Here is a 22,888-nt window from a genome sequence, read left to right as displayed (position 1 = left end):
ATATCTCCTGCATCTCCTGCGTGGCAGGTGGATTCTTTATTGCTGAGCCACCAGGGAAGAAGCAACTTACAGAGTAGCAGTTACCAAGCAAAAAGGCACCTTCCCTGTGTCTGTGCCCAGGGATGAGACCGGGGTGCAGAGGAAGACCTGCTGACTCCCCTTCCATCTACACAGGCTGTTGCTCTAGAGACAGTGAGAACATCACTTCCAGCTCTGCTAGGTTGTGAGTAAGCCCTTCCAAGCTCTTCTATGGAGACTGTTCATCTCCAGCCCTAATGACCAGCCTGCTCTCTGCATTTCCAGGTCTTGTTTGGACTGGAACAATTTAAAATGCTCTCTCGTAATTACAGAGGTTGTGCAGGCGGGGGCTGAGCCTCCGGGAGGCCACTGGACCTGCACGTCTCCGCCACAGCCAGCAATTTCAGTAATGATAGTCATGCCTGCCGTTTATCTTTGGGGTTTCCAGAAATACAGGGACTTCTCCAGACACTTGTGACTGTCTGTGATATGAGTGATTCAGTCTGCGTCATCCTCTGAGGCCATGAAGACCACCGTCTGGACAAGCCAGAGCACTTTCGGTGGCCATTCAGGGAACATTAAACTCAGATGAATTCAGACAATTGACAGGGTGAAGAAGACTTCAAAGCTGCAGCTGGAGAAAGACAGTTTTTCCAGGACTCAGGGATTTCCTGGGATGTAGGACTTCCAGTTTTAAAAACAAGAAAGTCCTGGCCAAAGCAGAATAATTTGGTCACCCTTTTCCTGGTGAACCCAGGGAACTGAACATACATTTTCTTTGCTCCATCCATAAACTGTGCCAAAAATAGTTTTAAATAAAGGTATGACTCAGATAATAAAGAACCTGCTTGTAATGCAGGAGGCTCGGGTTTGATCTCTGAGTTAGGAAGATCCAATGGAGAAGGGAATGGCAACCCACTCCAGTTTTCTTGCCTGAGAATTCCATGGACAGAGGAGCCTTGGTGGGCTACAGTCCATGGGGTCACAAAGAGTCAGACTCGACTGAGTGACTGACACTTTCATTTTCACTTTCATATATGAGAAGAAAGAGCTAAAAGAGTTAAAAGAAAGAGTAGTTTCTTCTGCTGCTGCTGCTGTTGCTAAGTCGCTTCAGTCGTGTCCGACTCTGTGCAACTCCATAGACGGCAGCCTACCAGGCTCCGCCATCCCTGGGATTCTCCAGGCAAGAACACTGGAGTGGGTTGCCATTTCCTTCTCCAATGCATGAAAGTGAAAAGTGAAAGTGAAGTCGCTCAGTCGTGTCCGACTCTTAGCGACCCCACGGACTGCAGCCTACCAGGCTCCTCCGTCCATGGGATTTTCCAGGCAAGAGTACTGGAGTGGGGTGCCATTGCCTTCTGCGGTAGTTTCTTCTAGAAGGCACTAATGTCCAGATTCAAGGTGCCCATGTCCCCATAACAATAAAATTCAACGTGATGAGTATTCAATTCATCTGTATCCCCACAGCAGGTAAGAGCCAGTGCTGACAAGGTGGGTCACAGCTGATCTTTATTATGAATCTGGTATTATAGGTTAGCTCTTTATTTGCCTCTGCACAAACAGAAGCTAAATTTAATAAGGAATTAAAGGAGAGTTTTCTATGGGTAAGAAAAGGAAGAAAAGGAATTGATTTTGTATACATCTGCAAAACAGGGGGTGGTGGCGGGGTGATCTGCTTTCAAGCACAGCTGGATTCCGCAGCTCAAGTGACGTCACCAAGGGCTAGGATGGCTATGCAACCCAATTTGGGACGTTTGCAGTTTTAGCCCAGAAGAAGTATCCACACTCCAGGGAAAGCTGTCTGTCCCAGGCACACTGGGCCAGTTGGTCTCCCCTGCAAGAGCCCAGGTTTTCTGTCTCTCTGCCCTGCCCTCCTTGGGGTCAGCATCTCGCTCAGATCCCACAAGGCAGCCCCTCAAACATTTGTGTGTCAGTCAGTGCCAGGTGTCTGCCACTGTTAATGTCACTACCTAATTTTTTTTAATATAAAAAAATCTCTTACTCAAATTTTATTTTAAATCTTCCTATTTTTCATGCATTTACGTTTTTTGTTAAGCTTCCCAGCAAACCTTTTTTGGGAAGCAGTCCGTCTATAAATCCGAAGTCAATAAATACATCACTCTCCTTCCCACAGGTGTCCTGGTGGAACCAGTGTTCAGGACAGACCCGCCAGGCTTCCCAATGAGCGAAGTGAACTCCAGCCTGAACGACTGCATTTGTTCCTTTAGAACAGTCAGTGAGCAGGACATTAGATACTTTTGTGTGACTGTGAATCCCTCTCAAAAAATTAATTAAATTACTTTTGAATGAAATATTCGTTCAAATTAATTTTAAATCAATTAAAAATTAATTCAAAATACCAAATTCAAAATTCAATGGAATAGTTCACCAGCATACGTAAAAGAAAAAAAAAAGATATATCAAATATTGTTGAGGGTGTCCAAAAAATGGGATTCTTAATCATTGGTGGAGAGAGTGTAGCTTCAGTCACCTGGCAGAATCAGTCAGAGCAGATGATTCACAGATCCCGTGACCCAGCTCTGCTAGTCAGTTCCTAAGTGAGAGACCCACCAGAGTTAAGAGCATTCACAGCAGGGTTTTCTAATTAAACAGAAACTGGAAACTACCAAATGCCCATCAACAGTAGGGTGGATGGTCACACAATTCAATATTATATAGCAACGACAATGAAACAAACTGCAGCTAAGCACAGCAAGATGAGTCATAATGTTGAGAAAAAGAGGCCAGTGTTGTGGAGCAAGGATGCTATTTTGTTTGTATGACTTTCCCCAACTGGCAAAACCAACCTATGGCGTGAGCTTTTCAGGCAATGATTACTCTGGGAGGTGGGGTGATGATGTGAAGAGCACCTCTAAGGATCATGATCCTATTGCTTGACTGATTTCAGGCACAGGGACTCACTTTTTGTTCATACTGTGAATATCCTGCATAGCTATCATACTTCAGTAGAAAACTGAAAAATAACTATATGTGCATAATCTCGATCATGTTTCCCTTGTCCAAGGGTTGTGGGGACCAGGCTGATAGTGACCCCCCATTATCCTGTCTCAACTGAAATGTCACCATCACAGCCCCATGAATTCTCTATGGACCCCGTCACTATCTCTCTGGGGGTTGCTTTCTCTGGCTGGTGGGTTGTCACTTGCTTGTTGGCTTCCATTGTTTGATTGTGTTGTCTCTGCTTTGCCTCCTCACCTGTGAGCACAGGAGAAGAGGAGGCTGTCTGTCTTCTTCCTGCTGTGTGCTCTGTTTCCAGAACAGTGTCTGGCACAGAGGCAGAGCTGAAGCTGAAGCAGTCCTTGTAAGGGCTGGATGTTGAAAGAACTGGTCAGACATCTGTCCACAGAACAGAGGTACGGAAGTGTGTGTAGTGTTTATATCCAGGCAGAGGAGAGCATGGAATAGGTGGGTGATGTTTTACCTTTTCCTGTATGCAGTTCTTTATTTTCAAATCTGGGATCAGGAATAATCACTGTTAACCAAAGGAGCATTCTGAGGATGAGTCGTAGGCAGCCAGAGAAAGGCTTAAGGAAGGGCATTGCTGGTGAGCACCCTATAACCAGTGGTAGGGATGGGAGGTCACAGCTAAGCAAAGGCTGGGAAGAAATGCCACCTAGATGAGTCCATCCTGTGTCCCTGGCACTCACAGGCCCTGTCTGGCTGAGGATATGTGGGCAGGAGCTGTAGCAGGTCTCTATAAACACGTGACTCTCTGTGGGTGTCACAGACCAGGCGTGACAGACTCTGCCGATGTCATGCCTTCACACGCAGGCCTCCAGCCCGCCGGACTATTTATACCCCTGGAATGTCACTGGGCCCCCGGGAAGCAAAGACCCCGTCAAGGTCACGGCCGCTGCCCCGTCTCAGCCCTGGGCATCTGAGAAGCCCCACTCAGGGTTATCACCAGGCCCCTCTGAAGATAAGGAGCCTCCGCTTGGCCCCACTAATGGTATTATTTTAGGGACCACTCAGAAGGACAGGCTGGGATGGAGGCCCAGGTCATCTGTCATCCTTGCCTTCATCAACACACAAAACAAGAATGGAACAAAGGCCAGTGCTTGTTTGAAGGGCTGGAGAGGCTCCGCTGAGCTGGAAAGTCATTCTACCCAAAGACGCTTGGGAAAGGCATTTGCTTAGAACAGCTCTCCATCTCCCCCTGGATGGCCCACCCCCTACCCACAGGCCAAGTGGGTTGCCAGGTGGAGGGGCAAAGTCATTGCTTCCAAACTCAGGGCTGGACAAAAGGCCTAAAATGATTTCTGCTAAAACACCCTGAAGTTGATCAGATCTGGATTCAGTTAGAAGGGTCAGAGCTCAGATATGTAGTTTCTCTGTTGGCTTTAGCTATCCAAACCATTTTTATTCAGCATTTCTTTAACTTCAATAAGTTGGACATGTACACGCAAGCGTCAAGGACAAGGGCATGGGTCTCTGAGCAAGTTGTGACAACATCTCACCCCCACCTTCACCCCCCACTGTCCCTCACTCCCGCCCCACACACAGGCACAAGCTTTTCCTGGAAATTATTTAGTCTGTTAGTCAGCTCATGGTATTAAATAATGACGTGAGTTTGGAAGAAGATGGATCTGAGGTCAGAGTCATCCTTCTTAATCTCCCCCAGTCCCTTCCTTTCCCAGAGCAGGAAGAGAGGAAGGAACCACAGGGTTGGGGATGAAAATCAGAAGATCACTTTCAACACTCCATTAACACATGCTCCTGGGCACTCCTGAGAAAACATCTCACGGATGATCCCAAGCTGTCACCCAAACGCCAAAGAGGACAATCAGGTGGAGCTGACAGACAGCCCCCAATCTCATCTTGATCTGAACTGCCAGGCCCCAGGGGTTAGGGTTAAAGTCCTCACCTACCAGGAACAGAACCCAAGTCTCCTGACTCCCGGCTTGTTAACAACATTAAAGACATTTATTCACCAAACCACGTCAAGGGAGCTCTGCTGTATGTCAAGCCTTGGGTTGGGCATGGGGGACACCACAGCAACCTAGAGTCCAAGATGGACAACAGCCACACATATAAGGGAAGCATTCAGTTCGTCAGGTGGCAATGAGCTTTACAGAGAGAAAGCAAGCAGGAAAAAAGACAGGGAGGGCCAGGGCAGAGACTGCAAGTCACCCGTGGGCATCAGAGGAGGCTAGCAGGCAAGTTGATTTGGGACAAAGACCTGAAGGAGCTTAGGCAACAGCCTGCAGCTGTCTGGAGGAACAGCTTTCATGGCTGGGTGGCGGGGCGGGGCAGAGTGGTGGGGAGCAGACACAGCCAGTGCAAAGGTCCCGAGGCAGGAATGCACACTTGGCATGTGGAGACGGGCAAGTGGGGTGGTCCACCTGGAGTGGAGTGTGTTAGGGGAGGGGCAGTTAGCAGGGGTTACAGGAGGCTGATGATAACCCCAGAGAGGGCCAGGCCCTAAGCTGTGGAAGCGGCAAATATATCACCTTCTAGAAGGTGTGACATATGTTGGTTTGTATCAACTGCTTTCCCTCACAACACTTCTGACACCAAATGTATGGAGGGCGGGGGTGGTTTCTCTCCACATCAACCAGTTCTCCAAACCTCTTGCTGTCCAGTCACTGTCGTATCCATCTCTTTGTGACTGCATGGACTGCAGCATGCCAGGCTTCCCTGTCCTTCACTATCTCCCAGAGTTTGCTCAGACTCATGTCCATTGAGCCAGTGATGCCATCCAACCATTTCATCCTCTGTTGTCTCCTTCTCCTCCTGCCCCCAATCTTTCCCAGCATCAGTCTTTTCCAATAAGCTGGCTCTTCGCATCAGGTGGCCACAGTATTGGAGCTTCAGTTTCAGCATCAGTCCTTCCAATGAACATTCAGGGTTGATTTCCTTTAGGAGGGACTGATTTGATCTTCTTGCTGTCCAGTTGTCTCTACAGTCTTCTCCAGCACCACAATTCAAAAGCATCAATTCTTCAGTGCTCAGGCTTCTTTATCGTCCAAATCTCGGGATATCAACAATTCAATTCAATTCCAACACTATCTCCCCAGAGAGAGCACAGACCCCAGAGTTTAAATATTAGGGCACCAATTGGAAACCCCAGGTTGTCACCTGTGCTTCTATAAATCAGGGGTTTCCACAGCCCCTCTTTGGGTTCAATAATATGCTGGAGTAGCTTTTGCAGGGGTCCTCAGTCTCCAGCCCACAGACTGGTACCTCCTGTCAGATCAGCGGCAGCATTAGATTAGAAATAAAGTGCATAATAAATGTAATGTGCTTGAATCATCCTGAAACCATCACACACCTCAGTCAGTGGAAAAACTGTCTTCCACAAAGCTGGTCCTTAGTGCCAAGGTTTCGGGACCACTGGGCTACAGAACTCAGCAAGGTGCTTTACTTACTATTACCCGTTTATGTGATTTAGGTCATACCTGAATGGTCTAGTGGTTTTCCCTACTTTCTTCAATTGAAGTCTGAATTTGGCACTAAGGAGCTCATGATCTGAGCCACAGTCAGCTCCCAGTCTTGTTTTTGCTGACTGTATAGAGCTTCTCCATCTCTGGCTGCAAAGAATATAATCAATCTGATTTCGGTGTTGACCATCTGGTGATGTCCACGTGTAGAGTCTTCTCTTGTGTTGTTGGAAGAGGGTGTTTGCTATGACCAGTGTGTTCTCTTGGCAAAACACTGTTAGCCTTTGCCCTGCTTCATTCCGTATTCCAAGGCCAAATTTGCTTGTTACTCCAGGTGTTTCTTGACTTCCTACTTTTGCATTCCAGTCCCCTATAGTGAAAAGGACATCTTTTTTGGGTGTTAGTTCTAAAAGGTCTTGTAGGTCTTCATAGAACCATTCAACTTTAGCTTCTTCAGCGTTACTGGTTGGGGCATAGACTTGGATTACTGTGACATTGAACGGTTTGCCTTGGAAATGAACAGAGACTATTCTGTCGTTTTTGCGATTGCATCCAAGTACTGCATTTAGGACTCTTTTGTTGACCATGATGGCTACTCCATTTCTTCTAAGGGATTCCTGCCTACGGTAGTAGATATAATTGTCATCTGAGTTAAAGTCACCCATCCCAGTCCATTTTAGTTCGCTGATTCCTAAAATGTTGACGTCCACTCTTGTCATCTCCTGTTTGACCACTTCCAATTTGCCTTGATTCATGGACCTCACATTCCAGGTTCTTATGTAACATTGCTCTTTACAGCATCGGACCTTGCTTCTATCACCAGTCACAACATCCACTGGATCATGGAAAAAGCAAGAGAGTTCCAGAAAAAACATCTATTTCTGCTTTATTGACTAGGCCAAAGCCTTTGACTGTGTGGATCACAATAAACTGTGGAAAATTCTGAAAGAGATGGGAATACCAGACCACCTGACCTGCCTCTTGAGAAACCTATATGCAGGTCAGGAAGCAACAGTTGGAATGGGACATGGAACAAGAGACTGGTTCCAAATAGGAAAAGGAGTACGTCAAGGCTGTATACTGTCACCCTGCTTATTTAACTTCTATGCAGAGTACATCATGAGAAATGCTGGGCTGGATGAAGCACAAGCTGGAATCAAGATTGCCGGGAGAACTATCAATAACCTCAGATATGTAGATGACATCACCCTTATGGCAGAAAGTGAAGAGGAACTAAAAAGCCTCTTGACAAAAGTGAAAGAGGAGAGTGAAAAAGTTGGCTTAAAGCTCAACATTCAGAAAACGAAGATCATGGCATCTGGTCCCAGCACTTTATGGGAAATAGATGGGGAAACAGTGGAAACAGTGTCAGGCTTTGTTTTTGGGGTCTCCAAAATCATTACAGATGGTGACTGCAGCCATGAAATTAAAAGATGTTTACTCCTTAGAAGGAAAGTTATGACCAACCTAGATAGCATATTCAAAAGCAGAGACATTACTTTGCCAACAAAGGTCCATCTAGTCAAGGCTATGGTTTTTCCTGTGGTCATGTATGGATGTGAGAGTTGGACTGTGAAGAAAGCTGAGCGCCAAACAATTGATGCTTTTGAACTGTGGTGTTGGAGAAGACTCTTGAGAGTCCCTTGGACTGCAAGGAGATCCAACCAGTCCATTCTGAAGGAGATCAGCCCTGGGTGTTCTTTGGAAGGAATGATGCTAAAGCTGAAACTCCAGTACTTGGGCCACCTCATGCAAAGAGTTGACTCATTGGAAAAGACTCTGACGCTGGGAGGGATTGGGGGCAGGAGGAAAAGGGGACGACAGAGGATGAGATGGCTGGATGGCATCACCAACTCGATAGAAGTGAGTTTGAGTGAACTCCAGGAGTTGGTGATGGACAGGGAGGCCCGGTGTGCTACAACTCAAGGGGTCGCAAAGAGTCAGACATGACTGAGCGACTCAACTGAACTGAACCCATTTATTATAAAGGATATAGCTCAGGGTCAGCCACGTGAAAGAGATGCTTGGGAGAAGGAGATGGTGGGGAAGGAGCATGCGGCCCCCAGGCCTCCTGATTGCCACCTTTCCAGCACCTCCATGCACTCACTCACCTGGAAGCTCTCCAGCCTTCCTCCAGGTCAGGGGCGGGGCTGAGAGTTCCAACCCCCCAATCACAGGGTCCTTTCCTCTGTTCAGTGTAGCTAGCTCATTTGCATAAACTCAGGTAGGGCTGAAAGGAGCCGGTTATGAAAAACCTAGTTCCTATTCTTCTCATCTCTCAGGAAATTCCAAGCCTCTTACAAGCTGTGTGCCAGCAACCAGAGACCAAATCCAAATATTTATCTTTTATTATGTCCTGCCTTGCAAAGGATTGAGGATGTTGAGATGGGGAGATTTCCTAGGTTGTGTGGGTGAGCCCCGATGTAACCACAGGGTCCCTGGAAGAGGGAAGGAGGAGGGCTGGAGAGAGTTGTAAAGAGATGCATAGATGTCCCAAACGTCTTCGTTGAACAATGACCGTGGCACAGGGTGAATCAGACACTGGGCAGTACTCCTAAGTTCTCGTTCTATCCACTGGACACGGGGCCAGCTATGGAAGCTTGGGGACCCAGAGCAACATGGAAGCACTCAGAGCCCCGGGTGGTACCCAGGCCACATGCCCTGGGGGTAGCTGATACAATCTTACAGCACTGGCCGCCGGCGCTAAGACACGACTATGGCTACGATGCCATTCTCGCAGCCCTGAGGTAGGGCCAGCCCCAGGCCTGCATTCCATGGAGTGGGGGGCTTGAGACCTGGCTCCACTCGGCCACCTCCTCTGCCACCAGAGAGCCATGGCCAAGATGGGGTGGGTCGGAAGGACCCAGCGCCAGGAAAGAAGGCACTGCCCGCCTGGCCCAGGTGCACTTCGCCTCTGTCCAAACAGCTGTCATGACTCCAGAGACTTTGGAGAGCTCTGTGTTTTTCCCCTTCTATTTTTATTTCCTCAAATCTAAGCCCAAGAGAGGCCGGTGCCAGAATGCTGGAGGGATGTGAGCCAGGAGGACCTGATCCACAGGCAGAGGACACCGTGTCTGGAAGAGGTCACTGTGAACATCCCTGGAAAAGATGGATGGCCTCCAACCTGGGGCTACAAGAAGGCCTGGGTCCTGGGAGAGGGCAGGGGAGGTTGCCCGAGGGGGAAGACCCCACAGCTGATTAAATAAGGGAGCTGGACTTTGAGCTAGCGCTGACCCCCCAGGCCCCTCTGCCCAGCACACACTCCCTCTGTGTAATGAGAATTCACCCCTTCTCAAATAAACATTTGTAAGCAGGCAGCCAAGGCCTTTTCCCAGGGGCGGTGAGAGAGCCTGTTCTCGGCTGCCTCTGTTTGTCACCTTGACCAGGTGCTACTTCCATCTCAAAAGATAGAGAGGTCTGAGTGTTCACCCCACCTCAGCCTCTACATATGAGGAGCAGGAAGAGGCTCACCTGGGGCAGGAAAGATTAAAATGCCACTTTCTCCGGGAAGCCCTCCCATATTGCTTCATCCAAGCCCCTGCCCCGGTCTTCCTATCACGTCCTCTCTTGCTCTCGGCACGTTCCATGACCCTGTCGCAAGGCCCTTTTGCAGCTTTCAAAGCCTTTTCCTTGCTGCCTGACTCCCTCTGCTCTGGCTTCCTTGCTATTCCTCCAGCCTGGCAAACAAGTCCTTCCTCAGGACATTTGCACATGCTAATTCTTCAGGCAAAAATGCTCTTCCCCATGGTGACCCCATCGCCTTTCCCTGACCACCCTTTCTGAGAGCCTGGCCGCCGAAACCACCCTCCCTTCCCTTGCTCATCATTGTTGTTTTTAGTTGCTGAGTCCTGTCTGATTCTTTGCGACCCCACGGACTGTAGCCTGCCAGGCTCCTCTGTCCATAGGATTTCCCAGGCAAGAATACTGGAGTGGTTTGCCATTTCCTTCTCCAGGGGATATTCCTGACCCAGGATTGAACATGCATCTCCTGCATTGCAGTGGACTCTACCATTGAGCCACCAGGAAGCCCCTGCTCATTATTACTCACCACTAAATGACAGGCACAGCAGACACTATGCTCGGTACCCACGGTACTCTTGCTGCTGCTGCTGCTGCTAAGTCGCTTCAGTCGTGTCCGACTGTGCGACCCCACAGATGGCAGCCTACTAGGCTCCTCTGTCTCTGGGGTTCTCCAGGCAAGAATACCAGAGTGGGTTGCCATTTCCTTCTGCAATGCATGAAAGTGAAAAGTGAAAGTGAAGTCACTCAGTCGTGCCTAACTCTTAGCGACCCCATGGACTGTAGCCTACCAGGCTCCTCTGTCCATGGGATTTTCCAGGCAAGAGTACTGGAGTGGGGTGCCATTCTCCGACGGTACTCTTAGGAGCCTACAAAAATATTTTAATGTTTATTTAAGGAGAAGATAAAAAAACAATGCAGCCTGATTTGTATTCATCTTGATACCAACACAGTCATAATAGAAAACCTGTGTTATTTTGTTTGGAGAAAGAAGCCCAGGTTGCCATGCTGTGGTGCCAGACACTATTGGTTTCCTGTGCCCCGGGAGAACACATGCTTCCCTAAGCAGAGGCTGTGCTTTGCTCCTGTAACGCCAGTGTCCGCAGCCCGGTACACAGAGGACAAAGGAACTAGTGAGTGAGCGAATGAAGGCTTCTGGCCAAAAAGGATGCCTGTGCTGCCCTCAGACACCTTTGCTCCTGCAAAGGGAACTGTGGTTTGGCCATTTTTGTTTATAGTCTTCCCTCACCTCCACAGCTGACCAGCCTTTCCCCTGTGCTGCATCTGGGTCCAGCATGCCTGGGTGAAGGCTTGGAATGGGTGGGGGAAGCTGGGCTGGGCTCCGACAACCCCCTTCCAGTCGTGGGGCAAGGAAGGAGATTCAGGGCTCACACAGCAGCACTCACTGCAGCTGGGGGCACAGTGAGGACCGTGGAGGTCAGCCAGGACGCCCAGATTCTGCAGCAGGAAAGCGGGTCAAGGTCTCAGAAGAGGGATAGGCAGCTTTATGATGAGGGCTGAATGGTGGTTCCCTCAAAAGACACATCTGCATTCTAATCCCTAGGATGTTGGAATGTGACCTGACTTGGAAGAAAGGTCTTTGCAGACGTAACTAAGGATCTCAAGGCGAGATCATCCTGGATTATGTGGGTGAATCCTAAACCCAGTGACAAGTGTCCTTCTAAGAGACACACAGGGGAAGGAAGGACACGGAAACTTGGAGAAGCCATGTGAAGACAGTGGCAGAGACTGGAGAGGTGCAGCCACAAGCTGAGGATGTCAGCAGCCACCGAAGCTGCAAGGAACACAGCAGGTGCCTTCCCTGAAGCATCTGCAGGGAGTATGGCCCTGGTGACACCTGGCTGACACTTACAACCTTTCAGAACGGTGAGGACACATTTCAGAACGGTGAGGACACCGCTCTATCATCCTTTGTGACAGCAGCCTTGGGAAACTGATATACTCAACTTCTCCAAAAGACATGAACAGAGGGAAGGACTCAACACGTACATGTGAGAATTTTCTGAGCAGGTGGCTCCATGACCACTGCTAACCCTCCCAGCCTCCCAGCAAGGTCCACACATTGTCATCACCAGGTAACGAAGTAGAAATCAGGTCAGGCAAGCTATACTGTATAGCAGGTGGGCCTATTGGGCCCAGCCAAGGGGGAAGCTAAAGGTTCAACGTCACATTCACAGATGAAGTCCCTCAAGCCACTTGGAAGCGGAAAGGAGACCCAAAACCTGAGCTTGTGGCCCAGGACTTAGCATGCATTCAGGGACAGATGTAGGGAATTGGGGAAGGTCATTTGGAGAGTTTCCCCACATTTCACAAACAGACCTCGGAGGCTCTAAGATAAACATAGGGTTGAGCCTAGGTGTTGGGTCCCAGGTCCAGCAATTATTAGCTGGTGACATTGAGTAAACACCTTCACCTCTTTGTGCCCTCTTAGAATGGCCACTGATAACATCACGTCAAGTGGTGGTAGCCATGGTCCCTGACACAGGTGCCCAGTGAGTGGGATGAGGAGATGAGGCTTCAGGGTGACAAAGAGCAAGAGAGGTGGGAACCAGCACGGAGTAAGGTGCAGGACAAAGATGATGTCACCTGCAGTGCTTCAGCCAGACGCACCTGCCTGTGGGGATCCAACTGGCAGTCTATGGGGGAAAGTGAGCCAGAGAGCAGCAAAGGCTTGTCTTCTTCCCTCTGAAGTGTGGCTCACTCAGTCAGGCTTTTAAAAAAATTACTTATTTAATTTTGGCTGCACTGAGTCTTTCTTGCTGCGCGGGCTTTCTCTAGTTGCAGCAAGTGAGGGCTACTCTCCAGCCGCAGTGCGAGGGCTTCTCATTGAGGTGGCTTCATCTGCAAAGCAGGGGCTCCAGGGTGCCCGGGCTTCAGTAGTTGTGGCCCAAAGTCTCAGAAGTTGCAGTTCCTGGGCTCTGCGGCACAGGCTCAGTAGTTGTGGGGCACAGGCTTAGTTGCCCCAGGACATATGGAATCTTCTTGGACCGGGGATCAAATCGATGTCCTCAGCATTGGCAGGCAGATTCTTAACCACGGGACCATCAGAAGCCCTCAGTCCAGCTTTTACTTTCCTACTCTTAACAGACAGGGGCACACATCAACAGATAACCGACACTTTTAAAAACAGCAGCTGACGTTTGTGCCTTCCTGAGCTAGATAACAGGGAGCAGTGAAGACTGCGGCTACAACTGCGCTTGGGCTCCAGCCGGAGCCGCCACGCAAGAAGGGGGCCTGGGAGAGGCCAGATTTGCCAACTGCTCAGGAGAAGCCAGAATTTGAGATTTTTTTTCACCCCAGTTTTCTGATTTTCAAAAACGTGTTGGCAACGAATTCACTTTTTAAAAATGTATAAACACCATGCACGCAGGCGGAATAAGACACGTCTGCAGGCCGCATCTGGCCCTCTGGTGCACGGCTCTGGTCTCCAGCCTGGAAACAGAACACAAGCTGGATCACGCATCAGGACAATGACAAGAGGGTTTGGAAACCAGGGGCTGGAACTTGTTAGGAGCGGCTGCTTCATTTGAGGCAACAGGGAAAGAGCAGGCAGCCGGGCCAGGGAATGGGCCCAGATTCTAACATCCATCAGGTGACCTCAGCATGCACTTCAAAGTGGAAAGGGACCCGAGCGACTGCTCCACACTGCATGGCTGCGGACTGCTGTGTGCACAGCAGGCCCCTGGCTGCCTTCACCAGGCCCGTTGGGGGCCATCCATGGCTCAAGCCAGGAGCCAACAGCAGCCCCCAAACTGCTGAAATAATTTGCACTAGACAATGCTGGGCTCTGGGGCCTGCGCCGCTTTAAAGTTTTGGGTGTACACTCCCCCTACCCCCATTACTATTTCTTTTTCTTTCTTGTGCCTCTGTTTTATTGGGATGACTAAATCTTTCAACTATGTTAGCAGTAAACACAGCTAATTTACCCCCTGCCTCTTTGAAACAGCTGCTGACAGCTGCACTGTAATTCAATCAAGGATCTTTGTAGTCAAGCCTACCAAATTCGCATTTGTTGTTTGGTTCCATCTCTCCTGCCCGGAGCCCCATACAGCTGTACTGAATACTGATGAGCGTCCCTTTCTCCCCCAGGCCTGGATGATAAACAGTGTGTTAATGGTGGAGGCTAAGGCAAAGAGTTCTCAGCAGACCAAGAGAAGTCCAATATCCAGGCATTGAGAGAAAAAACAACACAGACATACACAGGCCCAAAACCAGAACCAAATGTCTTCTTTTATTGCAAAGTCAAAACCCTTTTTATTTAGTCTATATACAGCATTTTCTCTGAGGACTGCTCTATGCAACGGCTGAAGGTACATCGGTCTGACCATTTAATAAATAGTCTTAAATAAGAAAATAAACAGGTTGGAGGAAAGCAAGCTTGTTGTCCTGAACAAGGGATTGGAGAGGGTCTAAAATGAGCTTCAGATGGACATAAATAATTTCTTTGTTTTGTAACAGCTATTTACAGGTTTCAGTGTACAAATGATGCTAGGGGTGTACGTGGTGTGAAAGCTTGCAGCAAGAGGGAATCACGCCAAATCCCCAGATCTGTCAATAGACAAAACAAAATGTAACAAAAACAGCGACTCTGACTCTTCCCCATTGACCAGGCAGAGTGAAGGCTGCAGCCCAAGCTACTGAAGAAGAAAAAATAAAAGAAAATTAAAACAGGGCCCCGTGTTTCCAGGAACTAACTTAATCAACATGGAGAGACAGTTCTTCACTAGACCAGATCCAAGGGGCTGCAGGCGTCACCTGGATAACCCTGTTCTTTGTTCACAGACAGCCTGGTGGTCTCCAGGGCCCATGGTGCAGCTGGAGGCTGGGGACCTTCTGGCTAAGGTGAGGGAGGCATGTGCCAAGGGCCATGTCAGAAATGGTACCTTCCAGTCAGAACACTCTCAAGACAGCTTCCTCAGCCTTCCATTTGAGATGCATATCTGCACATCTTGCTCCCAGCAGACCTCCCACTGTGTCACCTTTCCCTTGCTTCCAGGGGCTGATTCTTTTGCAAGGTCCTCCCGTAGGGGTCTGCGAATGAAAGCTGGTGACTACAGAGGCCCTCATCAGAGCCCAGACTCTAGGATGCTGCTATCAATGGCCAATAGAGGCGTCTGCTTGGGGGATGGATGACTCTCCTGCCCACCCACCCTTGTTAAGAGCTAGTGTGCTTATTAAAATAGGGCTATGGTGGCCCTAACTCAGGATTGAGCTGCAAGTTTTGTCCTGACTGCTTTTCTCTCACTGCCACCTCTCACTGACTTCCTACTGGGGGGAGAGTTGGAAAACCAATTCCAAGTGTCTGCCAATGCTTCACACACTTATCTTAATTTCTGCCACCAGGCACCTGGCTAAACGATGGAACCTACTTATCCTTCAAGGTCAACACACTCCCAACTCCAAGGAGAAATTTTCCCTCTCCTTCGCTGGACAATTCTTGGCTTTGGGGTGAGTCTACATAAATAGTGGGCCTGGGCAAGCCTCAGAATGAAACTGGAATGGCACAGAAAGGGGGCCTCCACTCCCTCTGCCAGCTACAGCTTCTGTTTATGAAATCAGAGTAAACCAAGAAATGGGGATAAATTGTTTAGGAAAATATATCTGTACCATCCTAACCATTTTCATTCATTCGTTTTATTGTGACATTTATTACAGGGACTTGTGTGTTCGTCTTCCTCTCGCACAAATAAGAGCGTGCCCACCCCTGGCCACACCCCCTTTCTCCCGCTGCTGGTGGCTGGGCTGAAGAGTGTCGTAATTACCCCTGGGAACGAGTCAGTGCACGGCTGAGACTTCACAGCCAGTGATCGGGGCCCAGCAATTTTTCTTGATATATATATTTTTTTTCCTGTTAGGTTTTGCCTGCAGCAGCTTGTAGGATCTTGTCCGTAGGATGCTGATGAAAATCGGATCAAAAGCCATCTGCCTCTCAAATTCCTTAACACTCCTACAGCATTATAGTTGGGGAGAGGGAATGGGAAGGTCTCACAAAATGCAGGTGGTCTGCTGGCTCCTCGCCGAGGAGGTGGGAGGTGCTGGACGGTGAGAGACCCAGGATCCAGAAAACCGTGACTCAGAAGCGTGTGACTTCCAGGAAGAGCTAGTGGCAGCCACAAGCCCGGACAACCATGTTTCTGTATTTCTTCAGGATGACGTTGGAGCTGTCATCGAAGTAGAGCACGGAGATGGCATTGAGCTGAGTCGGAGCACAGCAAGGCTTGGGCACTGTTTCTGGGTTGATGAAGTGTACCTGGAATACACCCCAAAACGGTGGTGGTGGTGAGACCTGAAGAGTCACTCCTCCCTGGCCTCCATATTTCTGTAAGGAACAGGTACTGCTTGGACAGAATCCCTACTGGTGACAGTCACTGGGCACTCCCAGTTCAAAGCACTTGATGGCTAACTAACTCAGTTCCGGGGTTATCCTGGTCTTACAGATGAGAGAACCAGAGCACACAGGGTCACACAGCATACAGTTAGGAAGATACTGGGGGCCGGGTCATTCTCCCTCATGAGGCTGTCCTCTTTGACATTCCAGGATGTTTGACAGCATCCCTGGGCTCCACTTCTAGAAGTCAAAGGCACTCCACCCCCACCCCTCAACTGTGACAACTAAAAATGTCTCCGTATGCGCATGCCAAGTTGCTTCAGTCGCCTCTGACTCTTTGCGACCCTTGGACTGTAGCCCACCAGGCTCTTCTGTCCATGGGATTCTCCAGGCATGAATACTGGAGTGGGTTGCCGTGCCCTCCTCCAGGGGATCTTCCTGACCCAAGGATCGAACCCATGTTTCCTGCAGCTCTTGCATTGCAGGTGGATTCTTTACCGCTGAGCCACCGAGGAAGCCAGACATTGTCAAATATTCCCTGGGAGGCAAAACTGCCCCAAGTTGAGAACCCCTGGGCCAGACAAGGGTCGGTCTGCAGGTCAAACCCTGCTCTGCCACATGTTTTTATAAATAAAGTTTTGTTGGCACACAGCTACACCCATTCATCACACAGCGTTTGTGGCTGCTTCTGCATTATAACAGCAGAGGTGAATAGCTGCAACAGAAAACTTATGACTCTTAAAGTTAAAAATATTTACTATTTGGCTGTTTTCAGAAAAAGATTGCTGGCCTCTGGACCAGGCCTTTCCTGTCCAAGAAAAACAAATGCAAATCACAAGTGTAATTTAAAATGTTTTAGTAGCTACACTCTACAAAATGAAAAAGAAACAGGTGAAATAAATTTAAATAATATAATTTAACCCTGCATTTCAAAGCTATTATCACTTCAATATACACTTAACGTAAGTCATGAATGAGATATTTTACATTTTTTTATACTACAGCTTCAAAACTCAGTGTGTATTTTATAGTTGCAAAACATCTCAATTGAGATTGGCCACATTCAAGTATTCAAGAGCCACATATAAAAGTGGGTACCATATTGGATGGTCCGAGTCTAGGCTATATTAGATGATTCTGCCTCAATAAACACCCTTAAATGGCTGAGCCATGAAATCAAGGCTAGGAGGCAAAGATGTGAACTCTGGGAGGGGACTAACTCTCAAGCCTGCCTCACCTGTAGGAAGCCCAGACCTTGTGGAGTAGGGGATGGGGGAAGCCTATAAAGCTGGATGCTGACTACCAGGAACAAGCCAGACTGAGGCAAGGCCAGGACAACTGCCCTTAGGCACAGTGATGTTTATTCATGATACTTTTAGGAGCCCATGAAACTGTTCTAGCTGCTTTTAAAACTAGGAGAAATAAATGCACTTCAGGGTTGAAGGTCATACACAATGATCATACTTATATGCTGTTTATGGAGGAAGGGCCCAGGAAAGCAACAGGGCCTAGGGCTCCAGAAATTCATGACATGTTAGAGACCTGCTGTGGCCCCAGCTTGGAGGGGCATAAGGCCGGATATGGCGGCCCTGCTGCAGCAGTGGGCCACACCCCGGACGGCGCGCAGGCCACACTCACCAGCGTCTGCACAATGGCGTGGTTGGTGGCGTTCATGTAGGAATTCAGAGGGAAGGCGCACTCCCCCTCACAGTAGTAGGCGGCATAGCCTTCGGGTGCGATGATCCAGTCCTGCCGGGAGAGATCAGAGAGGGTGAGGGGCGTGGTCAGGTGAGGGGCGTGGTCAGAACACCCTGAGAGTGGCAACTGCAGGGTCCCGCCCTCCAGGCCGAAAGCCTCCTCCTGTGGGCCAGATTACGAAGCTCCCAGAGGTCAAAGGCATAGCCCACCTCCTTCTGGGCAGCTGGGGCTCCTGCAGAGGCAGAAGAAACAGGAGGCAGCCTTTCTCGGTCCAGTGCGTGAGTGCTCAGCCGCTTCAGACTCTGAGACACTGTGGACTGTAGCCCGCCAGGCTCCTCTGTCTATGGGACTCTCCAGACAAGAACACTGGAGTGGGTTTCCATGCCCTCCTCCAGGGCACCTTCCCAACCTGGGGATCGAACCTGCGTCTCCTGTATCTCCTGCACTGCAGGCAGATTCTTTACCTACCCATTGAGCCAGCTGTGAAGCCCTTGTCCCAACAGACAGTAAAAATGAGGGAAAAACCAGGGGGCTGGGCTGAGCCCAGAATGGACACTGGCTCTTCACTGGAAGGCGGCACAGACAGGGGTGACCGGGGGTATCAGTCTTACCCCTGCTATGTGGTAGCACATGGACGGTCTGTTAACAAAGCCTTCAGACCTCGCTTCACCCAGCACAGTGCCCAATACACTGAGCGACTCAACAAAGGATGCTTTGTGGTCAGGTCAGGACAGAAATGGCGCTCTAGCACTAACTACACCCCTCAGGGGCTCAAGTGCACCTGGGGGCTCCATTCCACACTAGAATGTGAGCAACCCCTTAGACTGTGGATGTTATCCTAAAAGTGAGGACAGAATCCCAGGAGAGCTCCAAGCTGTCTGTGTGCACAAGAGCCCTGAGGGCATATCTGGGAACTCTGTCCTCTGGGAACAATCTGGACCCTCCCACGGAAATACAAGCTCTGTGAGGGAAGAACAACAAAACCAGTGGCCCTGGTAATCTCATGACAACACCCTCTCCAGGGATATTTGGGCTTCATGAAGGCAGGCACCTTGCTATGCCCAAGGCTGCAACTCCAATGCCTAGAAAAGGACCCAGGAGGTCATAGAAACTCATCAACAGTTGAGATACTCTTTTTCTAGGATTCATCCCTTGCCCTTTGCCCTGCTTCAGCTAAATGGTTCCATAGGGGGTCAGCCATGGTCCTAGGACATGATCCCAGCCCTATAATACCTGATTGGTTCAGGAACAAGCACCTAGCCTAAGCTGGGCCAATCAGCCCCTTCCCTGGGAATCTGAAGCACAGATGGGGGAAGGAGGGACAGACAGACACCACAGAGGGTGGGGGCCCACCCTCCAAGTGGCTGGATTCCAGCACATGGACTTGGACATATCTGAGGGAAGCAGCCAGTGCAGGATGCCAATGGGGTTCACGTGGAGAATGAGGTTCACAGTCCACAGTGTTTGGGCTTTCGTTTCTAGCCTGAGTCTCTAGCAGAAACCAGGTTTCTGCTCCTGGGTTTCATGAGGCATCCCTGCAACCTCTAGTTAGGACATGAGGCTTCCCAGGTGGCTCAATGGTAAAGAATCTACCTGTCAATGCAGGAGATGCACGTTCAATCCCTGGTCAGGAAGATCCCCTGGAGGAGGAAATGGTAACCCACTCCAGTTTTCTTGCGTGGGAAATCCCATGGACAGAGGAGCCTGATGGGCTACATTCCACGGGGTTTCAAAAGAGCTGGACATGACTTAACAACTAAACAGCTGGAATCTCAAGAGATGAGAACCACGGCTCACTGCACATAGGGGACCCAGTCCCACCGCCATGGTGGGGAGCACAGGGGAGCCCATACCAGAGGCTTCCAACACCGGGGCAGACCCAGCCACCCTCCCCCTTACCTGCCAGCCCAGGTCCCGGAAGCTGACGTATAGCTCGTGCTTCTTACATGCCTGCCTCTGGTCGCTGCTGCTGTTTTCTGCAGTGATGGGGAGCAGAGGTGCAGTACCATGGGGAGGAAGAGGAAACACATGCATTAATGCTTCCTCAGTCTAAGGCAGTGGCGCGACCGCAAGCAAACTTTGGGAGCTGGACACAAAGGTCATTCAAGCATCTGTAGCCTCAAAACTCATTTCTACTCCCTGAAAATGGCCTCCGTAGGGGAGGTACCAAAGCCCCCATCTCTCACACAGTCTTAATTGACAGCTATCCCTGGATCCTCCTGTGCACACTGTTTTCTCTGGTTTGGTTGCTGATGTCTGCCTGGATTCCATGTGGGAATCCATGTCCATCTGCGTCCCGTCATGCCTGAATGGGGGTGTCATGCCTGAATGGGGGCGGGGTGGGGGGTGTGCTGCTTCCGCTCAGCCTCACGCCTCGAGACGCTCAGCCCCATGGAGGGAGGCAGGAGAAGGCACAGACAGGGCCTGGGACAAAGGCCCCACCACCGAAAAGACACGAGAGGGCAAAAAGTCAAGTCCCATTGACCTTTCAGAAAAACACAACACTGAGGTTTCTCTGCGGAATGAAAATTATGCACCGGGGTTTTCCAGAAGTATGTAGAGTTGGTAGGAATTTGGGGTTTGGAATTGAGCAGCTGTAAGCATGCAGGGATGTCTGTTTCTCCGACTCTTGCCTTGTGTCTATCTCTTTCTCTGTCTCCCTTTCTCTCTGACACAAACACACACTCTGCTGCTGCAGCACAATCTTCCCTGAACCCAGAAGCAAGAGGGATTCTTTTTTTTTTTTTTTCTTAACCACAATCTCTCTCTCTTCCATCTAAAATTTCCCACAGGCTTTCTATTGGCTTTTTTTGAATATTCCTAATTTTACACACATCTTTATATCTAGAGTTGAGAGAAGACATTTTAAAAAAATGTACAAACCAGTGAGGAAATGACGATTATGCCAGAATGGCCTATAAGGTTTTAGGAGGGAGGGATCCTGGACTCTAGGAAACACTCAGAACCAGTGAGATGATCCCAGTGAGGGGGGCAGGCAGCGCTGGCCTTCGGGTGTCTCGGGCCCTCATTACCTTGGTGCCCAGTACGCCATTCATTCATTTGTTTGTTCATTCACACAAATTGTTACAGAGCATCTGTGGGTTTGCAGATACTGGCTTGGGCACTGGAGCGACAAGTGTGAATGAAGCATTGAGGGGCTTATCTTCCAGCAAGGGAGGCAGATGATAACCAAATGAGTAAACACCAATTACGTTCCATCTAGATGAGCATCGAGGAGGAACTAAGGGAGGAGAGGAGGACAGGAAGAATGTGCTGGGGCTCTGTGCTGTGGGTGCTAACCCAGAGCCTTCAGAGGAAGTGGTGCTTGTGTAAGGACCAAAGGGAGTGAGGTGATGGGCCAGGTAGGAGATTCCAGGATGAGGACAGGGTGGGATGGCGAGGAGGGTTAGAAGTCTGCAAGAACCAGGACAGGAGTGGTGGTGGGCAGAAGGACGGGAATGAGGCGGCGATGCTGGGGTCGGCGGTTGGCAGCGAGGAGGGGAACAGCCTGCACTGAGCTCCACCGCTGGGGGTGAGGGAGGTTAGGGAGGATGGAGCAGGAATGGGGGTCCTGGGCCCCTCTTCCTCACCTCAGGACCTAACCTGAGGGCTGAAAGAGAGCGAGAACACCAGCTATGAGGGTAGCAGGGCTGCTCGAGGGCCTGGTGGTCATTCATATGCAAAGGTCAAGGCCAGGGGGCCCCTCAGAGGGGAACCGAGCAACCTCCTGGACCATTCACACTGTGCCATCTGGAAGGCACAGACACTGAGCAGAAATCCAGGAAGGCCTCCATCGCTGGGACCACGCCTGTAACCCCAGGCAGCAACTCCACAAGCCTTCTTCCCCTCCTTCCCTATAGACAGGCGGAAGGGAGAGGGGAGAGACAGGAGTGACCTCAGCTGTGATGCTGTGTGAAGGAGCCTCAACAAGACAAAGGTCTGAGCACTTTAGCCTGGGCCAGGGGTGTAGCAAAGAAGCTGTGTGTTGAGAACTAACATTGCTGGCTGTTTGGTGCCCTGAGTAAAGAAGAATCTGAAGGTACGTGCAGGCTCACTGAGAAGAAAGTGCCTTAATTGATTAGGAATGTCTAATCAATTACGAGTAGGGGCCTCAGTGCCAGTTTCCCCAACCCTGAAAACAAGGCAGTGATATTTGGCTTAATGTTGAAGCCCAAGGCCCCACAGGCCAAGGCCCAGAGCAGCTCCTGAAGCTAGTTGTGGGCATGTCAGTATGGGCTGGGCCCTGGCTCTGCCTTCAGGGACCCCAGACACCTGGCTCCTTCAGGCTCCCCTGGAATGCGGCTGCTCTGGGAGGAAGTGGTCAGAACTATTTCACTCTGACCTCTTCTTAACAGAAAGACAAGGAAAAGGAAGAAGAGATGCTCAAGAAGTGGACTCCCAGCTGGCCTGCCCTCCTGCCCTGCCCCACCCACCCCCAGCCAAAGCGGGCAGGCAAGCAGGAGCTGCTTCATCCACCTCCGCAAGCCCCGCCTGAGCAGCTGCCTGGACTCAGCTCCCACCCCCACAGGGGATCTGGCGAAGATGGCTAATGACCAGGGAGTTGGGTCCAAATGGGGGTGGGAGAAGGAAGTGGAAGGGAAGTGAGGATCCCAGCTTCTCACCCCAAACCACACAGTCTGAAGGGCAGTTGAAGGCCTTTGGGGGGCAAGGCCGGTTGGCAGAACATGTCCAGTCCCTCCAGCACACACAGGACTCCCACGAGAGAGGGGCTTCTGCTGGTGTGCCCCTGCGGCAGGATTCTTAGCCCATCACGGGAGGTGTGTGTGTGCTCAGACACTCAGTCGCGTCCGACTCTTTGTGATCCCATGGACGCAAGCCCACTATGCTCCTCTGTCCATGGGAATTTTCTAAGGCAAGAATACTGGAAGGGGTTGTCATTTCC

General features: G+C 50.1%; 1 protein-coding gene across 1 annotated transcript in view; it reads right to left on the bottom strand.

Annotated features, from left to right (window-relative positions):
- Positions 1-14,169: 14,169 nt before the first annotated feature.
- The window catches only part of BMP7 (bone morphogenetic protein 7), an 84,557-nt gene continuing 75,838 nt past the window's right edge, over positions 14,170-22,888 (bottom strand). Inside the window, exons 5-7 of the mRNA XM_069546832.1 lie at positions 19,885-19,961; positions 17,926-18,036; positions 14,170-16,209 (exon numbers count right to left, since the gene is read on the bottom strand). Of these exons, the coding sequence (XP_069402933.1) occupies positions 16,060-16,209; positions 17,926-18,036; positions 19,885-19,961 (338 nt within the window). The 3' untranslated portion in view covers positions 14,170-16,059. The remainder of the gene's footprint in view (positions 16,210-17,925; positions 18,037-19,884; positions 19,962-22,888) is intronic.

Source organism: Ovis canadensis, chromosome 13 (genome assembly GCF_042477335.2).
Source record: "Ovis canadensis isolate MfBH-ARS-UI-01 breed Bighorn chromosome 13, ARS-UI_OviCan_v2, whole genome shotgun sequence".
Classification (NCBI taxonomy): Eukaryota; Metazoa; Chordata; class Mammalia; order Artiodactyla; family Bovidae; genus Ovis; species Ovis canadensis.
The sequence above is the reverse complement of the archived record's forward strand: the minus strand, read 5'-3'. Positions and strand labels throughout refer to the sequence as shown.